Source organism: Triplophysa dalaica, chromosome 11 (assembly GCF_015846415.1).
Source record: "Triplophysa dalaica isolate WHDGS20190420 chromosome 11, ASM1584641v1, whole genome shotgun sequence".
Lineage (NCBI taxonomy): Eukaryota > Metazoa > Chordata > Actinopteri > Cypriniformes > Nemacheilidae > Triplophysa > Triplophysa dalaica.
Window position 1 is genome coordinate 881,966 of NC_079552.1, and position 19,594 is coordinate 901,559.

A 19,594-nucleotide genomic window follows, 5' to 3' on the forward strand; every position below is an offset into this window, starting at 1 on the left:
TAAAGGTTCTAAGTACATAATTATCGTTAAACTCTCTCTCTCTCTCTCTCTCTCTCTCTCCAAAAGAAATTAAGAGTTTGGCTCCAAAAAATCATATTATCTTTAATGTGTTTAAATGTGTTAGTTAGCTGTATTTTATGTGTTATTATGTCTTAAATCAAAACAAACCAACTTCAGTTTGATTGATAAGTGGAATACACAATAAAAAATGATTTTAGAAACATTAAAGAAAATTAAATAAAAAATGATCTCATTTTGGAACCAAACATTTCATATACTGCAATACAAATATTACAACCTCTAGCAATAAGAAAAATACACATTTATTTTTATTGTATTAGATATAAAAAGTGTTTAATATCTTATTTCTATTGTTAAAGATGTGTAAAAAGAAACAGTGGAATCCAATCTTGACAAGATGTGTTTTAATAATAAAAATGTGTCTGAAAATGAACATCACACATGATCTCACAACAGAAGAACTTCAACGTTATCAAACTAACTTCAAAACCCATTTCAAACTAATTTAACCCAATTTCAAATCTCTTATAAACCGAGAAGACGAAGATATAAATATGAAAAAAAACTAATCTTTCCGCATTTATTATGGCATGTATTACATACCAAATGTTCAACAACAAACATTATACAAAATAAACCAGACTCATTTCATATGAAGTCAAAAATAAGTTTAGTAAATCATCTTCTGTCAGCTGACAAACTGATGTGAAGAAACGAATGAAAGAGTCACTCAAGATCAGAACAAAACAAATATTTTCTTGACAAATCCCACTAATAACCCCAATAACACATGATAAAAAACACACAAAAGCGTGATGTTGTCAGCTGACTGTAGAGATGCTCATTCTCTGCTTACGGTTTGATTGACAGGCGGTTTGATTGACAGGCAGTTTGATGGTCATGATACACACTGATTGAGTTGAGTTTGATGTGGGTCTGCAGCTCCAGATGAAGGCATCAGTGTGTTACACGACGGGAGGAATAAATACTCTCTCTCTCTCCTTTTCACTTGTCAGAGGTGATTTGGCACAATCATTTTACAAGAGAGATCAACAGAATCCAAGACTAACTTGTGCATTTTGTCATCATGGTACTGTGTATAAATCAATATAATATGTTTACATTACATTCATTTACATGTTGAGTCAAAACAAAACAGTACAAAATATCTATAAAAACAGCTACATGCCATCACACTAACAGGCGAAACAAAACTCCAATATTAAAAAAGAGGTTATGTACATTTCCAAATGTCTTTTTGTCTTTTTTACTTAAGGTTAAATTAACAGAAATATTACCCAGTGTACCTCAAGCCAGACGCTCACAAACAACACAACTCGCATACGTGAAGCACAACTTCAATACAAAAATAAAGAATGCCTGGCATCTAACACTGATTTCATCTGCATTCACACACACACACGGCTGCAGGAGGTGACACACGTGTACAGTAGAAACTGTTGTCACACACACACACACACACACACACACTGATGACAAACTGTAGAAAAGCGTAGAAAGGCATTCATAAATAACACTGTTAGTCTCTGTCGGCTTTATGAATCGCTCTTGGCGTTCTGTGAGGCGTCGAGATTGACGACCTGAAGCTCCGTCAGGTTACTGCTGCCGCTGGACTGTTGACCAATCACCATCTGCAGAACACAAAACCTCATGAGACCTGACCACCGGCTCGAGGAATCAACATCACAGCACAACAAACCATCAGCACACGTCGCTACTCTACTGTACACAAAACCCTGTCTCACTGAACACACAAAACCACCACACAAATACAGAATAAAACAGCCTGATTCTATGAAACTGTCAGGAGTTTGCAGGCGATGTCCTGCTGTGTATGCTAAGCAGCTCACTAGATTTGAGAACTGAGCTGTTAGCGTGTTTAATGATAGAAGCAAGTCTCATCTTATAAATGTTTGAATCCATGAACCTGTTTATTGGTTTGTGGGAGGGCTGGTGTGAGTGACAAGCGTGTGTGAGCGATCATACTGGGAGGAGTTTCACGCAGTGTGTTAGTGCAGCCAGAGGCATGCTGGGTAATGAGAGAATATTGAGAGTTTCACTTGTGAAATGCTGATCTTGCCGTACTGGGTGAAGCTGAACCGCTGAGACGGGAATCTGAACGGTGCCAGGAGACGCGGTGAGAAACACCTGAGAAACACCACCTGATCAACACACACACACACACTTTTTAAAAGATTGATATCATTATTTTGTGTATGTTTGCGTCACTGTTTGAGTGTGTGTCTGTCTGTGTGTGTGTGTCACCCACCTGTGTCGTGGTGTTGTGCGTGGGACACCTGCATGGCAGACTGTCCCTGTGAGAAGGCATTGAGTACAGTCAGACCCCCCTCTGTAAGAGTAGGAGCTGACGCATACATGACCGTGTGCGGGCTGGAATACATCATGTGACCTGCCATAGAGGTGGGCACTGATGATGTGACAATGGTTGCTGGGAGACTGACTGTGGATTATGGAGAGAGAGAGAGAGAGAGAGAGAGAGTGAGAGAGAGATAGTGAGCGTGGGAGAGAGAGAGAGAGTCAACTGTAATTACAGATGTTCAGCTCAAGGTGTCAGTGTGACACAAGTTTAGACCAAAATAAAGGACAGAAGCTGCTGACTCACTTTCCAATAAAGCACATTCTTCTGTGTATAATATTTGTGATGTGTTTATTAATGATGTGATGTGTGTTTGTTGTACCAGTGGATGCGCTGCTGCTCTCTGGGCCGCTGTTGCTGGTGCTGATGGATCCAGACTGACTGCTGGGCTGAACCTGTATGGTCTGGATCTGATGGGGTAAAGACCCACCTGACACAAACACACAAACACAGCATGACACACCGTCTGATGTCCTGCAAGCTAAAACTTCCCAAAAAACTATTTTAATCTAAAGGAACAATCCATACATACTTAAACACCATCAATTAGTGTAAAGTAGCAGAAAATGGGTTTGATTCCAGGGGATTGCTCATAGTCAGAATGAAATGTATAGCACAATCATGCAATGTAAGACGCTTTGAATTAAAGCGTCTGGCAAATGCATAAATGTAAATACAGAGCGGTCCTTCATACACTGAATTCTCTGCCATCTTTACCGACAAACAGCTCTACAAAGCACGTGTCCTCTTCTTCTTCCTCTACCCTGCGGTAAGTATTCCGGTTCACAAATGAGGGAAAGTGTCTATTAACTTACTCCTAACTGCTATCTTGCTGTCAGATGAAACGCCTTTAGCAGCGTTGCTATTTACCGTAAGCGAGTTCTGCCCTCAAACGTGCTGTACAATGCAAGCATGAATGCTTCGCTTCATCATAGCTTAGACCATGCAAATAATAGTGAAGATGAATAAAATAAGCGAAGACGACATGAGTACATTCAAGCACACACTGGTTCCAGATCAACAATGATGCTGAAATCTGCTGTTACTGTGCGTTCACACCGCTGACGTCGAGAGAGTCATAAGTTGCCAGAGGTCAATCATTTTCAATGTGAGCCGGCAGCGAGCAGCAGCGCGTCTTGGCTGTTGAGGAGAGTTGAAATCTAGTCAAGTTTATGGTAATGCTCTATGTCGCGATTCGCCGGCATCAAATAAGGATGAAGAAGTCGACCGCTTGAGAGGATTCCAGAGAACACAGCCGTGTAAACTTTGTTCTACCTCAGAGCGTTCACAAATCTTTCTACAGCGCTGTTGGCAGGACGGCCAGAGCGATTTTTGACACTCTTGACGGCGGCGGTGTGAACGCACACTAACACAGCTAATATTACCACAACAACAACAATATATCTTGGTTCTAACAAAGAGTAAAAAACAATGTTCCTCACATACTGATCTTAATCAAAGGAACCTCCTCAGGGTGATTTTTAGACAATCTTTCTCTCCAACGAAAGTATCTCTGCTAAAAGCCTTAGTACCACAGGTCCTAATGCATCTCTGCTGGAAAGTCTTTATAATATTAACCCAGTTCCTAACGTTTATCCTTCTTTTTAAACTTAAAATCCTCAGACCCTTTATTTCAACATGAGAAGACACACTCTTTCAGCCGACGACATATTTTTGTACTGTGGAGGCCACCGTCGTGTTTGGACTGAGAGATTGGTTGCAATTCTCAAACCGCTATAAATCCCACTCTTGACCTTTAATAATCAATTTCCCTCATGAGGACTACTGGTCGAGACACACAATGTTGTTGTTAATAACACACTCACTGGCGAGGGAAACGGTGGCGGGCAGGCGGAACACAGCCTGTTGGTTCTGTTGCTGGTGGTTTAGGGTGGATGAGGCGCTCTGTCCCAGTGAACTGTGCAGGGCGAGTGAATGTTGCTGCAGTTGACCCAGAGGAATGGTGGAAGTCCCGGGCGCAAACGGAGTGCCTGATAAATAAAACACGAGAGAAGAGTGGAGAAACAAACGAGACTACAGTGCAGCAGATAAACCCATCAATGCACATGCACTACATCAAATATTTAAAAGCATCACTGCACCCCAAAATAAAAACAAGAGAAGGTGAACGGAAGGTCGTCAGGTGAAAGCGCAGCTGCTATCGCGGTAATTTGCAGCAGCCGGTGTGAGAGGACGTGACGCCTGCGGGCCGACCGACGGCCCACCTGCCTGTACACCCAAGCTCCAACAGCTGAGAGACGCTGACGCAGGAAACAGAGCGTTCACAGGAAAACAGTCAAACTGCAAACGCCCGCTCAAGACCACATCTACCAGAAATATCTGAGCACGATACGAAAATACTCTGCACCCACTCGCACTACGTTTTCTGTCTCCTGATTCCCATGATCCTCGGCTCCTCTGCCGTTTCATTTTCATCTGACCACAGCCATTGAATATTCATCCGTGAGAGCGCTCCGCCGCTTTTGTTTGCTCATGCAAATGAATCTCCATCTACAACAGCGATCAAAGGCAGAAGACACGGCTGCTGCTGGGTGATATTTAACTGGATGAGGTGAATGAAACCTGCACACATGCACAACGGCTTCGTTCTACTAAAACGAATTAACAGGATTCAAAATGATGATGAAAAGCGGCCATGATAGCAATCATGTCAGTTATGACAATGAGTAGCCAAAATGACTAGTTAACCCAGAAACACAAGGCCGAACCCCCAACGCACAACTAGAGCTGAGAACCAGGGAAAAGAGACAGGAGCTCACCTGACATGAAGGTAAATCCTCCGGGTATCTGCATGACGCCTGACGCTCCTCCGCTCTTCAGAACCGTACCGTTGGCTCCTGCGATGGAGTTACAGCTGCCGCCGGCAGAGACGGGTGCCAGGTAGTTGGTGATGGGGAAGTTGGGGCCGCTGGTGACCTGCATGCTGGTGGAGGTGGTGGGTACGGTGGTCTGAGAGCTGCTGCTGCCAGGCAGACTTGCCACGGTGAACGTCGGCTTTAAAGAGTCCTGATGGGAAAGTAAGGACACTCGTGAGCCTTTGACCGAGGTCATTCAGTTGTGTGCTCCTACAGACCTAAATTGTTCCGAGATGGGAAGATCAAAGTTTGTGATGAAGAGTACGACAAAGTGTGCAGCCATCAAAATCTCAGACAAAACTCATTTCATTCATAGCAAACCTTACTCGTTCAGATCCATTCGTGATGAACGCTGGTAAATGTGCTTTGATGGTGACTGGTTGCTATGACAACTGCTCTCAAATGTCTGAGCTGTTCAGGACAGACGTGATGTTTCGTACGCGGCATATGTGAGAGTAACATATGAGAGACATCGGACAAAAGCCCACAGGTTTCTACTTTAAAGTCAAAATTGGAAGAAATTATATTTAAGAAATAAGAAATTATATTTAGCATAAAGCAAACCAAGGCGATTCTTTAGAATCATTGCAACTTTAATCTTGAAACAATTCTGAGCAATATTGAAATAAATAACATCTATAATACACTCAATTTTATAACATTTACAAAAATATCAACCTGTAACTATAACAAAAATACACTTTATGTTATTTGACAAATTGATGTGACACACACACGCACACACACACATCGACACGCACGCACACGAGCACACACACACACACACTCTCCTGCAGTTTAAGTTCCCATTATCATTTTTTTTTCTCTCTCTCTCTGTCTGTCTATGATTCTCACTTTATCTTTATCTCTCTCTCACGCTCTTGCTCTCTCTCTCTGTCTCTCTCACTCTATCTTTAACTCTCTCTCTTTCTCTTTCTCTCTCTCTCTCTCTTTATCTCTCTCTCGTTCTGTCTCTCTCTCTCACTCTCTCTCTCTGTCTCTCTCTCTCTCTCTGTCTCTCGCTCTCTCTCTCTCTCTCTCTCACTCTCTCTCTTCCTTGCTCTCTCACTCTCTCACTCTCTCTCTCTCTCTCTGTCTCTCTGTCTCTCTGTCTCTCTGTCTCTCTGTCTCTGTCTCTCTCTCTCTCTCTCTCTCTATCTCTCTCTCTCTGTCTCTCTCTCTCGCTCTCTCTCTCTGTCTCTCTCTGTCTCTCGCTCTCTCTCTCTCTCTCTCTTTATCTCTCTCTCTTTCTCTCTCTCACGCTCTCTCTTCCTTGCTCTCTCGCTCTCTTTCTATCTCACTCTCGCTCTCTCTCACTCTCTCTCTCTCGTTCGCTCTTGTTCTCTCTCTCTTTCACTCAATTTTTCTCACTTTATCTCTCTCTCTTTGCTTTCCATTAGCATTCAAGCATGTGCACGGTGTGACCTGAGATGACCTTTCTACTAGAAAAATGGATGTAATGAGTGGGTTATCATGTCAAGATGAATTCTGTAATCTGATGTAATCTGCCGACACGCAGCACAGAGGAAATGACACGACTATAAGATCACAGCTCAACAGAGAGTCTATTCTGAGCTCTAAATGACACTTGTCAACATTATCTTCTTTAAAACATTTGACATTGTGTTACGAGAGCCCAGAGACATCATGTGATAATTTTTGACAAAGGCACAAGGCAAAATGTAATGCAGAATGTAAAACAGATAAAGAAACTCAATAGTGTCAAAGTGAACGCACAGCTGTCATCTTTTATCAATATTAATGTCAGAGCACAATTTCACCCTTTCAAAGTTAAAGAACATCACTAGCTGGGTTTCAATCACCCTGTTTTTATACGCATTTTGTAATTATCATATATGCAAATGACTTTTCTTACTGATATTTAGTGCAAGTTTATTAGGAAGTGATATTTGACAAGTTGGATGGAAACAGTGCTTCTTTGTAAAAAAAAAATGTGATATTCCAGTTTTGTGCAATTCGCAACTTTAGAGGAAACTCGGCTAATGATAAACTCACAAACTGTCCAATCACATCCGTCAATCCCTCACGCTGCAGGACATGCTCTGGTGAAAGTCACGCTGGACACTGAAGGAGCATGGGGGGTTGAGGGGAACAGCTGAGGGTGTGACAGCTGTCAGGAAACACAAGCGTTTAACCCGTCACACGCCACAGCAGCGTCAATGAGTCTCATTCACATCACAAACACACACACACGTTTCTCTGAAAATCCAGACCATCTGAATCTGACCTAAAACACTAAAGAGGGTCTTTCCTGTAGCTCAGTGGTCAGAGAATGGCGGTAGCAACGCCAAGGTCATGGTTTAGATCCCAGGGGACTGCACATGGTCAGAAACAAAAAAATGTAATGCATAAATGTAAATGTCAACTCATCGATTATGAAAAGAGTGACAAAACAAAAGAGTCATTAACAGACTGAAAGTCTCCCCCGCAGAAACAAAACTCCTACAACATTTGCTCCAGCACATCTCTGAAGAAACTAACTAACCCTTACGTCCAAAACCTCACAACAAATGCGAGAAGTACCCGGATGGTCTACAGCTTCCGCCGAGATTTGTGAGTGCGCATCTGGTGGACACTTCTCTTTCCCATGATGCCTCGGGAGCTGAGCAGCGCTCGCATTTCAAACGTAATTGAAATATAAAAAGCAGACCGTTTTTCAAATGTAAGTACCGATATATGACTTAATAAATAAATTACGTTTTTTATCCTAAATGTATTCATACTGCTCCCACTCATACTACATAGAACATAGTGTTTTAACGCTAAGTTGATAGGAAGTAGGGCTGCAACTAACGATTATTTTAATAATCGATTAATCTGTAAATAATTTTTTCGATTAATCGATGAATCGGATAAAAAAAAAACACAAGAAAAGCAATAATTTCCAACCCTTTATTCAAAAACAGAACTAAAATCTTTAGAAAGTGCACAAGCATGTTGCTCCTTGAACATCCCTGAGCTGTTATAAAAATAATAAAATCAAACAAAAATGGACTAACACAAAAAACATACACATGTATGCTTTACATCTGCCAAATATATAGACTTTTTTTTTAATAAAGTGCCACCTGAGTTACCAGAACAATAAATAAAGAACAATACAAATCAGAAAATTTAACAGGATTTGTTTGAATGTCAGAACTTGTTCTCTACACTACACTGCAGACAGACACTCGCAGACGCACACACTCACAAACTATCACACTGACACACACTCTCTCAAATTCACTTGAAGCTTATTCATTAAATTATTATCATCATTGTAGTAAGTGCAAGCTTCATTTATACACCACATTTTAACAAAGCTTAAGATGACCAAGAGCTATAAAAGAACTTTAAAATTAAATTAAAAAGTACAACACACACAAATATATTTGTCAATAATAACCTATATGGGAGAAAGCACAGAATAGCCTACACTGCAAAAATTGCTTTTCTAACTTAGTAGTTTTGTCCCGTTGTCAGTCCAAATATCAAAAAAAATCTTATATCAAGAAACATGTACTAGACACATGAAAAAGCATAAGAAATTATGTCTTGTTTTCTGAAAAAACACGTCAAATTAAGTGATTGTTTGCTTAAAGCAAGAAAAATTATCTGCCAATGGGGTACAAAAATAATCTTAATGAGATATAATTTCAAACAGAAGTTTTAAGCATCAATTAATTTTCTTGTCTAGTAATCTTGATTTAAGATTTTTTAGATATTTGGACTGGAAATTAGACAAAATTACTAAGGAAGTTTTGCAGTGTAGCTATACATGACAACAGATTTATAAATGAATGGTCCAAAAAAGGCGAGTGAATAAAAACGTGTCTTTAGTCTTACAATGCACAGCGCAAAGTAACTACACCACCCCTGATTATACTGTTATTAACGAGCTAATGCTAACTTGTGATGCTTGTCAATCTGGATAACGAGTAAACACCAGCACCAGGGACATTACGTTCTTCACTTCGAAACGGAACAAAAGTAGGATTCTGTAGTGACTTAACCTGCTGTTGAACTCCCTTCCTCCTCATCACAGACTCCAACATGTTTGAGTTTCAGGTGCTGGATCATTGTCGCGTTTGCATATTTTGTAGTTAACACAGTTTTTCTGTTTATTTAGTGTGAAATGCTCCCGCACCTATGATGACTTGGGTCGCGGGGATTTCTCTGCCTCCGTCATGTATCTTTCCTCCGCTCGTTTTTTTATTTTTGCTCCGCCCTGTATATGAGGCGCCGAACTCTGCTGGCATCAGTGCGCGAGAGAGACCGAGTGTGTTTACTTCGCTCCGCGCTCAAATAAAGTTTTTTTTTAATAACCAAACGTCTCCGCGTCGCGCGACACAACGAATCGATAATGAAATTCGTTGACAACTTTTTTACTAATCGATTTTTATCGATTTTATCGATTCGTTGTTGCAGCCCTAATAGGAAGGTATCTCCTTTCGGGATCCACCGAAGAAAGACATACAGGTTTACAACCAATTTTTTGGGGGGTGAACTGACCCTTAAAACTCATTGAGAATGTGAAATGGAATCTAAACTGCTTACAAAGTCAAACAAAAGTCTGGTGTTGACTGTCGGAAAATACAACATTAATTTACATTATTCCAATGACTAAAAGATGACTAAACTCAGACCAAAAACTACAGGATTTTTTTCTCCATGCTGTCAAACAAAACAGAGAGTTCTGCGTGTCTATTATATGTCCTGCTCTTGTCTACGGTCTCTTTCTAATCTCCCTGTCTCTGGCTGCTGTCTCGCGTCTGTCGTCCTGCCAGCGATATGGAATTCACGGCTTGATTTGGGACGGCTAAAAAAGGCAAAGCAGCCCAAGTTAGAGAAGAGTAACCAATCCCGACGGGCCCCTCCGGCTGCTCACGACCCCTCCCATCACAGACACATTGCTCAACATGAAGCCCAGCGGTCTGTGACAGTCCAGAGTCCTCGAGCTGACCACTGCCCATCTCTCCGGTCTCTTCATTTACACGACTTACTTCCCATGATCTGATATTTCACAAGGTTTCTCTCTCTCACACGCTCAGCGTGTCGTCCAGACTCCGTCTTTAGCTCCGGTCTCTGATAAGACCTCATATCTCAGTTAATTGACTCTCTATTATCTCAGCGACACCTCACTGCTGAAACGGCATTGAGAACTCCAGCTGAGGCAGTAAAAACATGTCATGAGCGATGAATAAGTGGAGGGAACGGCGTTCTGAGATCATTTACATTGTAGGCAGAATAATTCTGTATTCTCCAAAAAAACGGCTGTAAAAACCAAAGACACACATCACACACAGCTCATCTGTGTGATTTTATATCAGTGATGTGGTTGATTTGAGCTCAACCCAACGCTTGAAAAATGCTGCTTTGATGAATTCAGACAATATTTAAAAGATATAAATTTGATTTTATTATTAACTATGAAATCACACACTGTTGTTGTACCGCTGTCTGTCTCTTAACATAACACTTCAATAAGAGATGATCATAACATCAGATGAATAATGTTCAGCATCATGAACTCTACACCTGTAAACCACAGCAAAGAAAAACACATCACAGATCACCTTCATTGATCTATAAAGCTGTGCCTTTTGATCAGTGCATATATTCCTACTACTGATTCTAGTCTATTTGCTTAGAAAATGACCAGCAGCTTTGATTTGAGATGTCATTTATAACCAACAGTGAAACAGAAAAAGTGATGCTTCACTTCATAACAAAAAGACTAAAGAGATTTAAACACACTTTAAACACATAAGAAATGTGTAAAAGCAATAACTGTGTTTCAGTCCAATAAAAACACTACTGGGGCGGAGCGATATATATCGTGGTTCATGCTCATCATACATGTCTAAATCAATTCTGAAACTGATTCGATATTTCTGCACCGCTCTTCCGTGAACTACGGCTCTTTGATCAGCAAGAAGAACTGTAGGGTAGTTTATAACATGTATTTGAAAAGGCAGCACCTGTCAAACATCATCATTATAAATATACTTTATTATCATGAAAATACCTGAAGAACAGCGATAGAATATGAAAACTGGCATTTCCTGCAATGAATTGTTCTTCTTCGGTTTCCCATTTTCAAAATTTCTGCGCAAGAGCGCCCTCTGGCTTTCGTATGTTGGGGCATTTAACCGTATGTCATTGAGAAACTGAGAGCATAAGAATCGAACCATACATCGCCCAGACCTAAACACTACACTCAAGAGATTACAATAATACACAGTAGACTGTTTCTGTCTGTCTTCTCTAGTCTGCCTTTTCCCGCTGTCACCCTGCTGCACGACTGCCTGTGCCTGAGTCACCATGCTGCATGCGTACTTGCGCTTGCTGTCACCATTGGCCCACTGCATTACTGCTTTTGCCCGCTGTCACCCTGACCACCTGTGCCTTCTGTTGCCATGCTGCACGCCTGCTTGTGCTTGCTATCGCCATTGACCCACCCCATGACTGCCTGTGACGTCTTTCGCCATCCTGCATGACGGCCTGCACCTTAGCCACCATGCTGCATGGGTGCTTGCTGTTGCAATTCCCCCACTGCATGAGTGTACTACTATCACCATGCTGCATGGTTCCCTTCACTTGCTATTGTCATTGCTTTGCTGCATGACTGCTTGTGCCTGCTGTCACCCTGCTGCCTGTGTCTTCTGTGCCCTGCTACACGACTGCCTGTGCCTTAGTCACCATGCTGCATGGGTGGTTGCGCTTGCTGTTGCAATTGCTACACTGCATAACTGCTCAGTGCACCCTGCTGTAGGGCTGCATGATATTGAAAAAAACTTACATTGCGATATTTTTTTTTCAGCGATATATATTGCGATGTGTAGAAATACAGAACTGTTCTTTAGATGTCTTAAATTTCTCCAAAAATAAATATGCCTGGGATGGCAACTTGAGAAAAATAAATGCGTGATGGTATAACATAACGCTTGTCAAGTGACCGGATCATGTTTGCAAAACCCGGGTTGGTCACCGTGTTAATTGGTACCATGTCTTTCGCCAGGTGAAATGTTATCGCATCCGTGATCTCTTTATGCCGCTTGGAACCCTTTGCACATGGTGTAACACTGGCAAACGCATCCGAAATAGTTTTTTGCTTTGGACGGCAATCAGATCTGGCTTTGCACTCGTCATACAGAGCTCTGTGGTGCCGACTTAAATGATCAATAAAATTAGTTGCATTTCCGCGTGTTGCGGCAACTACTGCACGGCACTCCCGACAAAGTACCTGTTTTTGGTCAACATCATCCTTTCTGTAGCCAAAATATTTCCAAATAATTGACGATGCGCTTCTTTTTGCGACCAAGTCGTCCATTTCGGTGCTTTTCTCCCGTTCCTCGCTCATTTCGCCATGCGCACGCATGCAGAGGCTGTGTGTCAAAAACGTGAAGCAACAACATGTGCTTTGTAAAAAAAAAAGCACCCATAAATCAGAATTCATTACTTTATATCAGGCAAATATAGAAAAAAAAACTTTCCCTGCATCGCACCTCGTGCGATGTGACTATTGCGCATGCGTACATCGCGATATCGATGCTAAAACGATATATCGTGCAGCCTTACCCTGCTGCATGACTGCCTGAGTGTAATACTTCACTTGCAGTTGCCATTACTTTGCTGCATGCTTGCTTATGCCCGCCTTTAACGCTGCTGTCCGACCACCTGTGACTTCTGACACCATGCAGCGTGATGTTGCCATGTCCCTGTTGCATTATTGCATGCATTTGCTGCCACTCTACTGCATGGCTGCCTATGCCCACCGTTTCCACATGCAGGTCCCACAGACACAATGTTCACCCAAACCTCCCGAGCAAAAAAACCTTCTACAGACACGATAGCAGCGGGTCTACAGACAGCTGCAGCTTATATGGAATGCGAGGGGCCCCTGCGAACGGCGCGCTGGGAAACCTCACCATATAAGGCCATAGAGGCAGAATCATGTTTTTATCAATGAGATGTAGGTGCTCAACTGTGTCTGAGAGAAAGTTCAGGAGCTGGTGCTACTCACAAACAGCGTCCATCCAAACAACTCCATACAGGTTTTTAGACGATTTTGAGTTCATCACAATAGAATTCAATAACTCAACGACATACGGCCGACAAAGTTACTGGACCTACCACAACTTAAACCATAGATAATGTAACATCTAAAAATGACACAAAACATAGAAACTAAACGCTTTACATGTGAACAGACACACACATACACAGCATATATAGAATAACTGATTATTGACTATTGAATTTATTGTTATTAATGTTGATCATGTTTCCTAATCTGATTTGTCTGGCACTTCTGAATGATGACAGTATTATCAGTGTTGGGTGTAATTAGTTACGAAGTAAGTTATACTGCAATTGAATTATTTTCTACTTGAAAAAGTAAAGTAAGGGATTACTCTTGATTCACTTCTGATGTAATTAAGCTAAATACTGTGTGTAATATATGTGTGTGCAATAGTGGAATTTACATCAAAATTCAAAGTCTAATTTTAAAATCCGTGGTTTAATGTATCCTCACATTTGTATACTTTTGTCAGTTAATAAGAAAACTTTATGCAGTTTATATTATTTATTTGATTGAATTAAAAGAGCCATTTCATGTCTATCCTTAGCTTAATCACTTAACTAATCAAGGTTGATGAAGGATTTAGAAAGTAATTAGTACAGTAATCTAATTAAACTATTGAATATTTATTTTGTAACTAGTAATTAATTACTTTTTCAGAGTAGCTCGCCCAACCATGAGTATCAGTAAAGCCAAAGCAGAACTAACACACATCTATCCATCATCTAAACAGACGTCTACAAGTGAACACAGATGTTTCATTTTCATCCAAACACTAAATCTTTAATCTCTTGTACAGAATAGAATATTATACGATTCAAGACTTTTATAGCTCCCGGCGAGCCACGAGTCTCTCGTGCCATTAAACTCTGATTTATTTTCTGGCTGCATGGAGTCAACAACCTACAAAGTGAAGGTCATAATAAGTCCAACACGATTTATTTTTGTTTATCTTTTTCTGAGATGAAACGTACAGCAGTCAGAGCGAGTGTGGAGGTTTAAATCGCTCAACAGCTTCAGACGTGATGGAAGAAGAACGACCGAAAACCCAAGGAGGAACACCAGACGGCTGGAATCCTTCACGTCTTTAAGAAGACAACACTAATCCTTCACTGTGTAGATTCTGGAGCTTTCCTGTTCACGTGATTTATAGTGCAGACGTAACAGTAATCTACTCACATGATCATACTTCTTTCAGATCTTATCTTCAGATCAAAGCCAAACATCTATCTGATTGTAAGAAAAGCACAAAGCAGCACGGCTCACCTTGGTTTCACCAAGACTTTCTGACTCGGACACCTGGTAGGTGAGATCCGTCTCCTCGAAGCCCGTGGCGCTCATCCTCTGGTCTGTGGACGGGTCCGATCGTGGCGGAGAGTCCGGAGAGTTCAGACAGGTCTGGATCAGCGCTTTTCCCGTCTCGCTGGTGATCATGGGCTGCAATTTGCGTGTTGCAAACGTGTAGACGTGACCCGTCTCGCTGGCCACTAACAGCAGGACTTGTGTTCCTGTGAGCGTGGAGAGCTCGTAGGCCTTTAAACACACAAAGAGAGAAATCACATCAGAACATTACCTGTGACTTTCATCACAGTGAGTGAAATGGACCGACAGCTCTTAAACTGACTCAGATCATACAGCAAAATTAAAACAATGATAAGATAAAACTCTAGAAATAGAGATGACACCGCTGGATGGACCACACGCTCAACATCACTAATCATTCTCACCCAAACATGTGTGAAGCTTTTTTAATTCAGAGCCTGTAAAGACGTAATTTTCTACTAATGTCTCTTAGAAAAATTATGAAATAAATGACAATTGCTGATAAATAAACGACACCTGAGAGCACCTACAGCAGATGTTTCAGCTGTAGTGTTTCGCACGGCCACTTTACTCTGAATAACACACACAGACAAAAGACATCTGACGTGATGAAATTAACACTACAAAATCTGTGTGACTCACTTCAGAAAAAAAGAGGAAATGCAACCTAACTACCATCACACCAAACAGTGAAACAATGATCACACACAGACACACACACACACACACACACACACACACACAGACACTCTGACACACACACACACACGGTCTAAACCCAAACAACCCTAATGTGAGATGTCGGTGTGTTAGGAGATGTTCAAGAATTTCAGAGACAGTGTGCAAAAAGTGTGTCGGTTTAAGTGTACAGAAAGAGTCTGTGTGAATGAGAGAGAGAGGGAGGGAGTTTGTGAACGTGTATTTGAGACAAAGTGTGTGTGTGTGTGTGTGTATGTACTAGTGAAAGAGAGTTTGTGAGTGTGTGTGAGTGAGGCTGTTGATCTAAAATTGTAAACAAGAGCAAATTCTACATCCAAGAGATCATGAAACACCAAACTGACCACAGAACAGTCCGACTCTCCATCAGAGGTGCACAGAGACGAGGAGGAATGTACTGAAATAAACTCTGAATCTGTCAGGATGAGGTGAAAAACAAGACACACACTCCTCGTGTCACACACACAAACTAAACATGTCTAAACAGCTCATTCCAAACAAACAAATAAATCTTTCTTTCATTTATTAACACCAAACATCTCTAATACCTTTAGTAAACGAAACCTATCATAAATAACAGCGTATACATGTAAACCTCACAGAAAAGACAAGGTAGTTAAAGTAAATGGTCAATCAACATGGACATGAAGTTTAATATAACTTGTAAAGGTTAAAAAGTTTATTTAAGCGAAAAGCTATGACAGAACCGTGATTTATGAAACGAAACAAAACATAAATGACTATCAGCTCATTGAATAAATAACAGCTATAGAGCAATCATGTGTGTGCATGTGACAGTATGTGCGTGTCTGTGTGTGTGTCTGCGTATATATGCATGCATGTCTCTGTGTGTGCGCGTGCGCGTGCATGTCTGTGCGCGCGTGTGTGTGTGTGTCAGTATGCGCATGTCTGTGTGTGTGCGCGTTTGTGTGTCGTGCGTGCGCATGTGTGTCTCAGCAGCAGCTGTAAAGTGTGAGCAGTAAATGAGAAGCCGTTAAGATCAAACACAGCGCAGCATCAAAACAACAGCAGAAGTTTGTCTGTGTCGATGTCACCTCACTGTTTATTCAGCTGTCGCTCGACTCTGACCAGCCCGCTGAAAAATCACATCAACACACGTGTTGTCTGAAATCACATCTCATGACATTACATACGCTGGAAGAGATCCAGACTGTGTCTGAGGTTATCATCTCGTGGACCTTCAGAATATCTGGATGATGAACTTGGGTTCTTAAATGACGACATCTGAGATCTGTGTCAATCAACCCATGCATACAGACATCGTAAAAATACAAATCTGAGCATCCCTCCAGAAGAGGACCTGAAAGAGACACTGCACACCTTTCATTATTTAACAGGTTATGTCGTCACGTCAGACATTAGAGGTGTGATACAACTTCACGTATGACCACCTGCTGTTGACAACTTTTATAACCTCTAGAGACTCAAGTGAAGTGTTGTGTTGGGACAGATTCATGTGTCGTGTGTGTGCGGGCGGTCGAGCTGCTTCTCTGAATGTCACTCGCTCACTTCTATTTAAAGCTCCGAGCCCATCGTGTCTGTTGTCACTTCAAGTCAGCGTAAACCAGATGAGCAGACATGTGATATCACAGTCTCTCCTGTACACGACACACAGATCCTCCGGAAGACACCCACAATCCTCTCCTTCACATCACACTCCAGAGAAACAGACTTACTGCTCTTTCAAGCTCACGAGACATAAAGAAGATTCTTTGAGTAAATGTTTCTCTATGAACACTTGTGGGAGAAATCAGTCGAACACAAATCAGTTGTTGATTAGATGATTCAACACCAGCAGGGTTCGAACCAGCAACCTCTCAGAGAGCCGCTGTCACCCGTGAACTTACATTTGGTGGTTTGGGTCGTGCTGCACTCAAACTACAGGAGTGATGATAAAGATAATTCAATACTTCAGCTTACAACCATTCAACACGTTAACATGCCGCTCTGCTGGTTTTGATGGATTTAATGGTGATATTAGGAAACTGTAATGGTCTGCGTGAGTTTCTACTGGTTTTACCGGTGTGATGTTACCTGACGGATAGGAACCAATAGACCAGTTGGGAGTCCTGTTGGAGTACGAGTCCGAACACATGCATGCTGGGATATTGAACTGGTGTTAATGGTAAACAGCTGATGGTTTATGAAGAAGAATATTTCAATGAAAGTTATGAAACTTTATTTATTTAATTATGTTTCAGTGATGTTCTGACCTTCTTCATGATGCCGGTCTTTCTCTTGCTGAAGGTCGTGTACCGCCGCAGTTTGTTGTCTATAAACTCCATCTTTATCTTCACTCTTCCCCGCGTCTTCTTACCGGGCTTCGCTCCGGCCGCTCCGCCCGCGACCAGTGAGGGTAACCCGGCTTCCTGCGCGACCATCGTCGCCTCCATCTCCGCTCTCTCCCGCTTGACGCCTCCTCCCCTCCGGCCGGAGATCTCGTCCTCGTCGCCCGAGTCAGAGTCCAAATCCGAGCCGCTGCACCTGTGGGGGGCGCCCGCTTTATCCGACTCGAACCTCCCGGGAATCCCGACCATCCCCTGACCGAGTCCCAGCATGCTCGCGTTTCCCGGTCTGACGCCTCCTCTGGATCCCGGGTTCCCTCCGAGCATTCCCGCGAACCCCGACCGGACCCCGCTGTTCATCAGCACAGCGCTCGCGCTCTTCCCCGCGCCGGAGCCGTTTCCACTTATCTGACTGGATAACATGCTATAAACCGGACAAAATCTTCCCGGCGGAGAGCTGGAGCGACGGGCCGTGAGTGAGACGACCGGCCGCGCTCATAAACACACACGGGGAAAAGTAAACAAACGCGCGTCAGTGTCTGCGCGAAACTTTGCCGAACTCGAGCGCTGTCAGCCGGCGTCTCTCTACGTCTCCTCCTACTGGAGCTCCGCGCCTCACGCGTGTGCGATCACTCCGCCGCGTCGGTTAGTGCTACCGGTAAAAGTGAAGAATAAACACCTGGAGAAACTCTCAGCTGCCGAATCACCAGGATTAACCTCCATCAGCTGTCAAACATAACACTGACTGTACTGCTGGCAGCTGTCAATCATCACTGTGAGCGGGGGTTGATCGGACACTTCACAACGTTGTGAAGAAGCGGAGTGATCTGTACGGCCGATCTACTTTTCTCCTTAAAAAGAACGGCTGGTTTCCTTTTTTGGAGTCGCCTGTCCTTATATGGTGAGTCTCAGTGGTATCCGCTAATAGGTCCGTGGGGGACTGGCCCACAACACCATTGGTTACAAGGGTGACTTCGTTTGCATAAATACCAAAAGGGTTGCGCTCGCGGAATATGTCAAAGAAGGGGCGGGGCCTGCGGTGTCCGCTTCATAAATAGATACTGGACGGAGTTCACACAGTCATTAATTGTATTAAAATCGTGTTTTATCTCTGACTTTTATTTTTCAGTAATGTTTCAATTCTGTAGAGAAAGACAACAAAATGTTCAGCAACTCCAAGCGATAACAAGCATTTATGTAACTTCATGGCACATCACTAACGGTTCCCATAGAAACTGATATAAATGCATTAGATGAAACAGGACGTGAACATTTCATTAAAATACTCGAGTTTTAAACACCTCATATTTATTTATTTTATATAGATTTGACAAAGGGTCAAATAAACAAAAGACCACGTGCTCATATGTCTCTGGACTGTAACGCGGTGTTCGAATATGAAGTTTGGTTCCAAAATGAGATATTTTTTAATTAAATAATTATGTTATTATGTTTTTATTTTTCTTAGTTAGATTGACTTCGTTAGCTTGACCTAGTTATAATGACTTCAATAAAAAAACTGCAGTTTGACTGATATTAATTGGATACACAATAAAAAAAACATGAATTTTGAACAACTTTATAAACGGAGTTATCTCATTTTGGAACCAATCTCTTCATAAATGTTACACTTGAAACAGACACATATCTTTCAACAGAATTTGTAATTTTTCTCACATTATCCTTCACATTATAACCACACAATTGATATTGTTTGTGATGTTGTATATTTCTTATTGTTTTATGTATAATGCTTTGGCAACATTGTAGCTACACAAAATTTTGCCTATGGTATGTTTACATAGAAAACTTTGAATTAACGGAGATAGATAGATGGAGAGAGAAATATAGTGAGTTAAAGAGA

At 41.9% G+C, this 19,594-nt stretch overlaps 1 protein-coding gene across 5 annotated transcripts; it reads right to left on the minus strand.

Annotated features, from left to right (window-relative positions):
* Nucleotides 1-410: 410 nt before the first annotated feature.
* On the minus strand, nt 411-18,375 carry srfb (serum response factor b). 5 transcript variants are annotated; one of them, XM_056761038.1, is made up of 9 exons: nt 17,659-18,366; nt 17,480-17,578; nt 14,651-14,917; nt 5,200-5,446; nt 4,246-4,410; nt 2,742-2,849; nt 2,312-2,503; nt 2,103-2,204; nt 411-1,673 (listed from the first exon to the last, which is right to left on the minus strand). In XM_056761038.1, exons 1-9 carry the CDS (start codon nt 18,151-18,153, stop codon nt 1,639-1,641), a joined length of 1,710 nt encoding a protein of 569 aa, XP_056617016.1. In that variant the 5' UTR covers nt 18,154-18,366; the 3' UTR covers nt 411-1,638. The 5 variants fall into 5 exon arrangements, with proteins under 5 accessions (XP_056617016.1, XP_056617015.1, XP_056617018.1 ...); XM_056761037.1 differs by having other exon boundaries at nt 2,128-2,204; nt 17,659-18,363; XM_056761040.1 differs by lacking the exon at nt 4,246-4,410 and having other exon boundaries at nt 2,128-2,204; nt 17,659-18,375.
* Nucleotides 18,376-19,594: the final 1,219 nt, after the last annotated feature.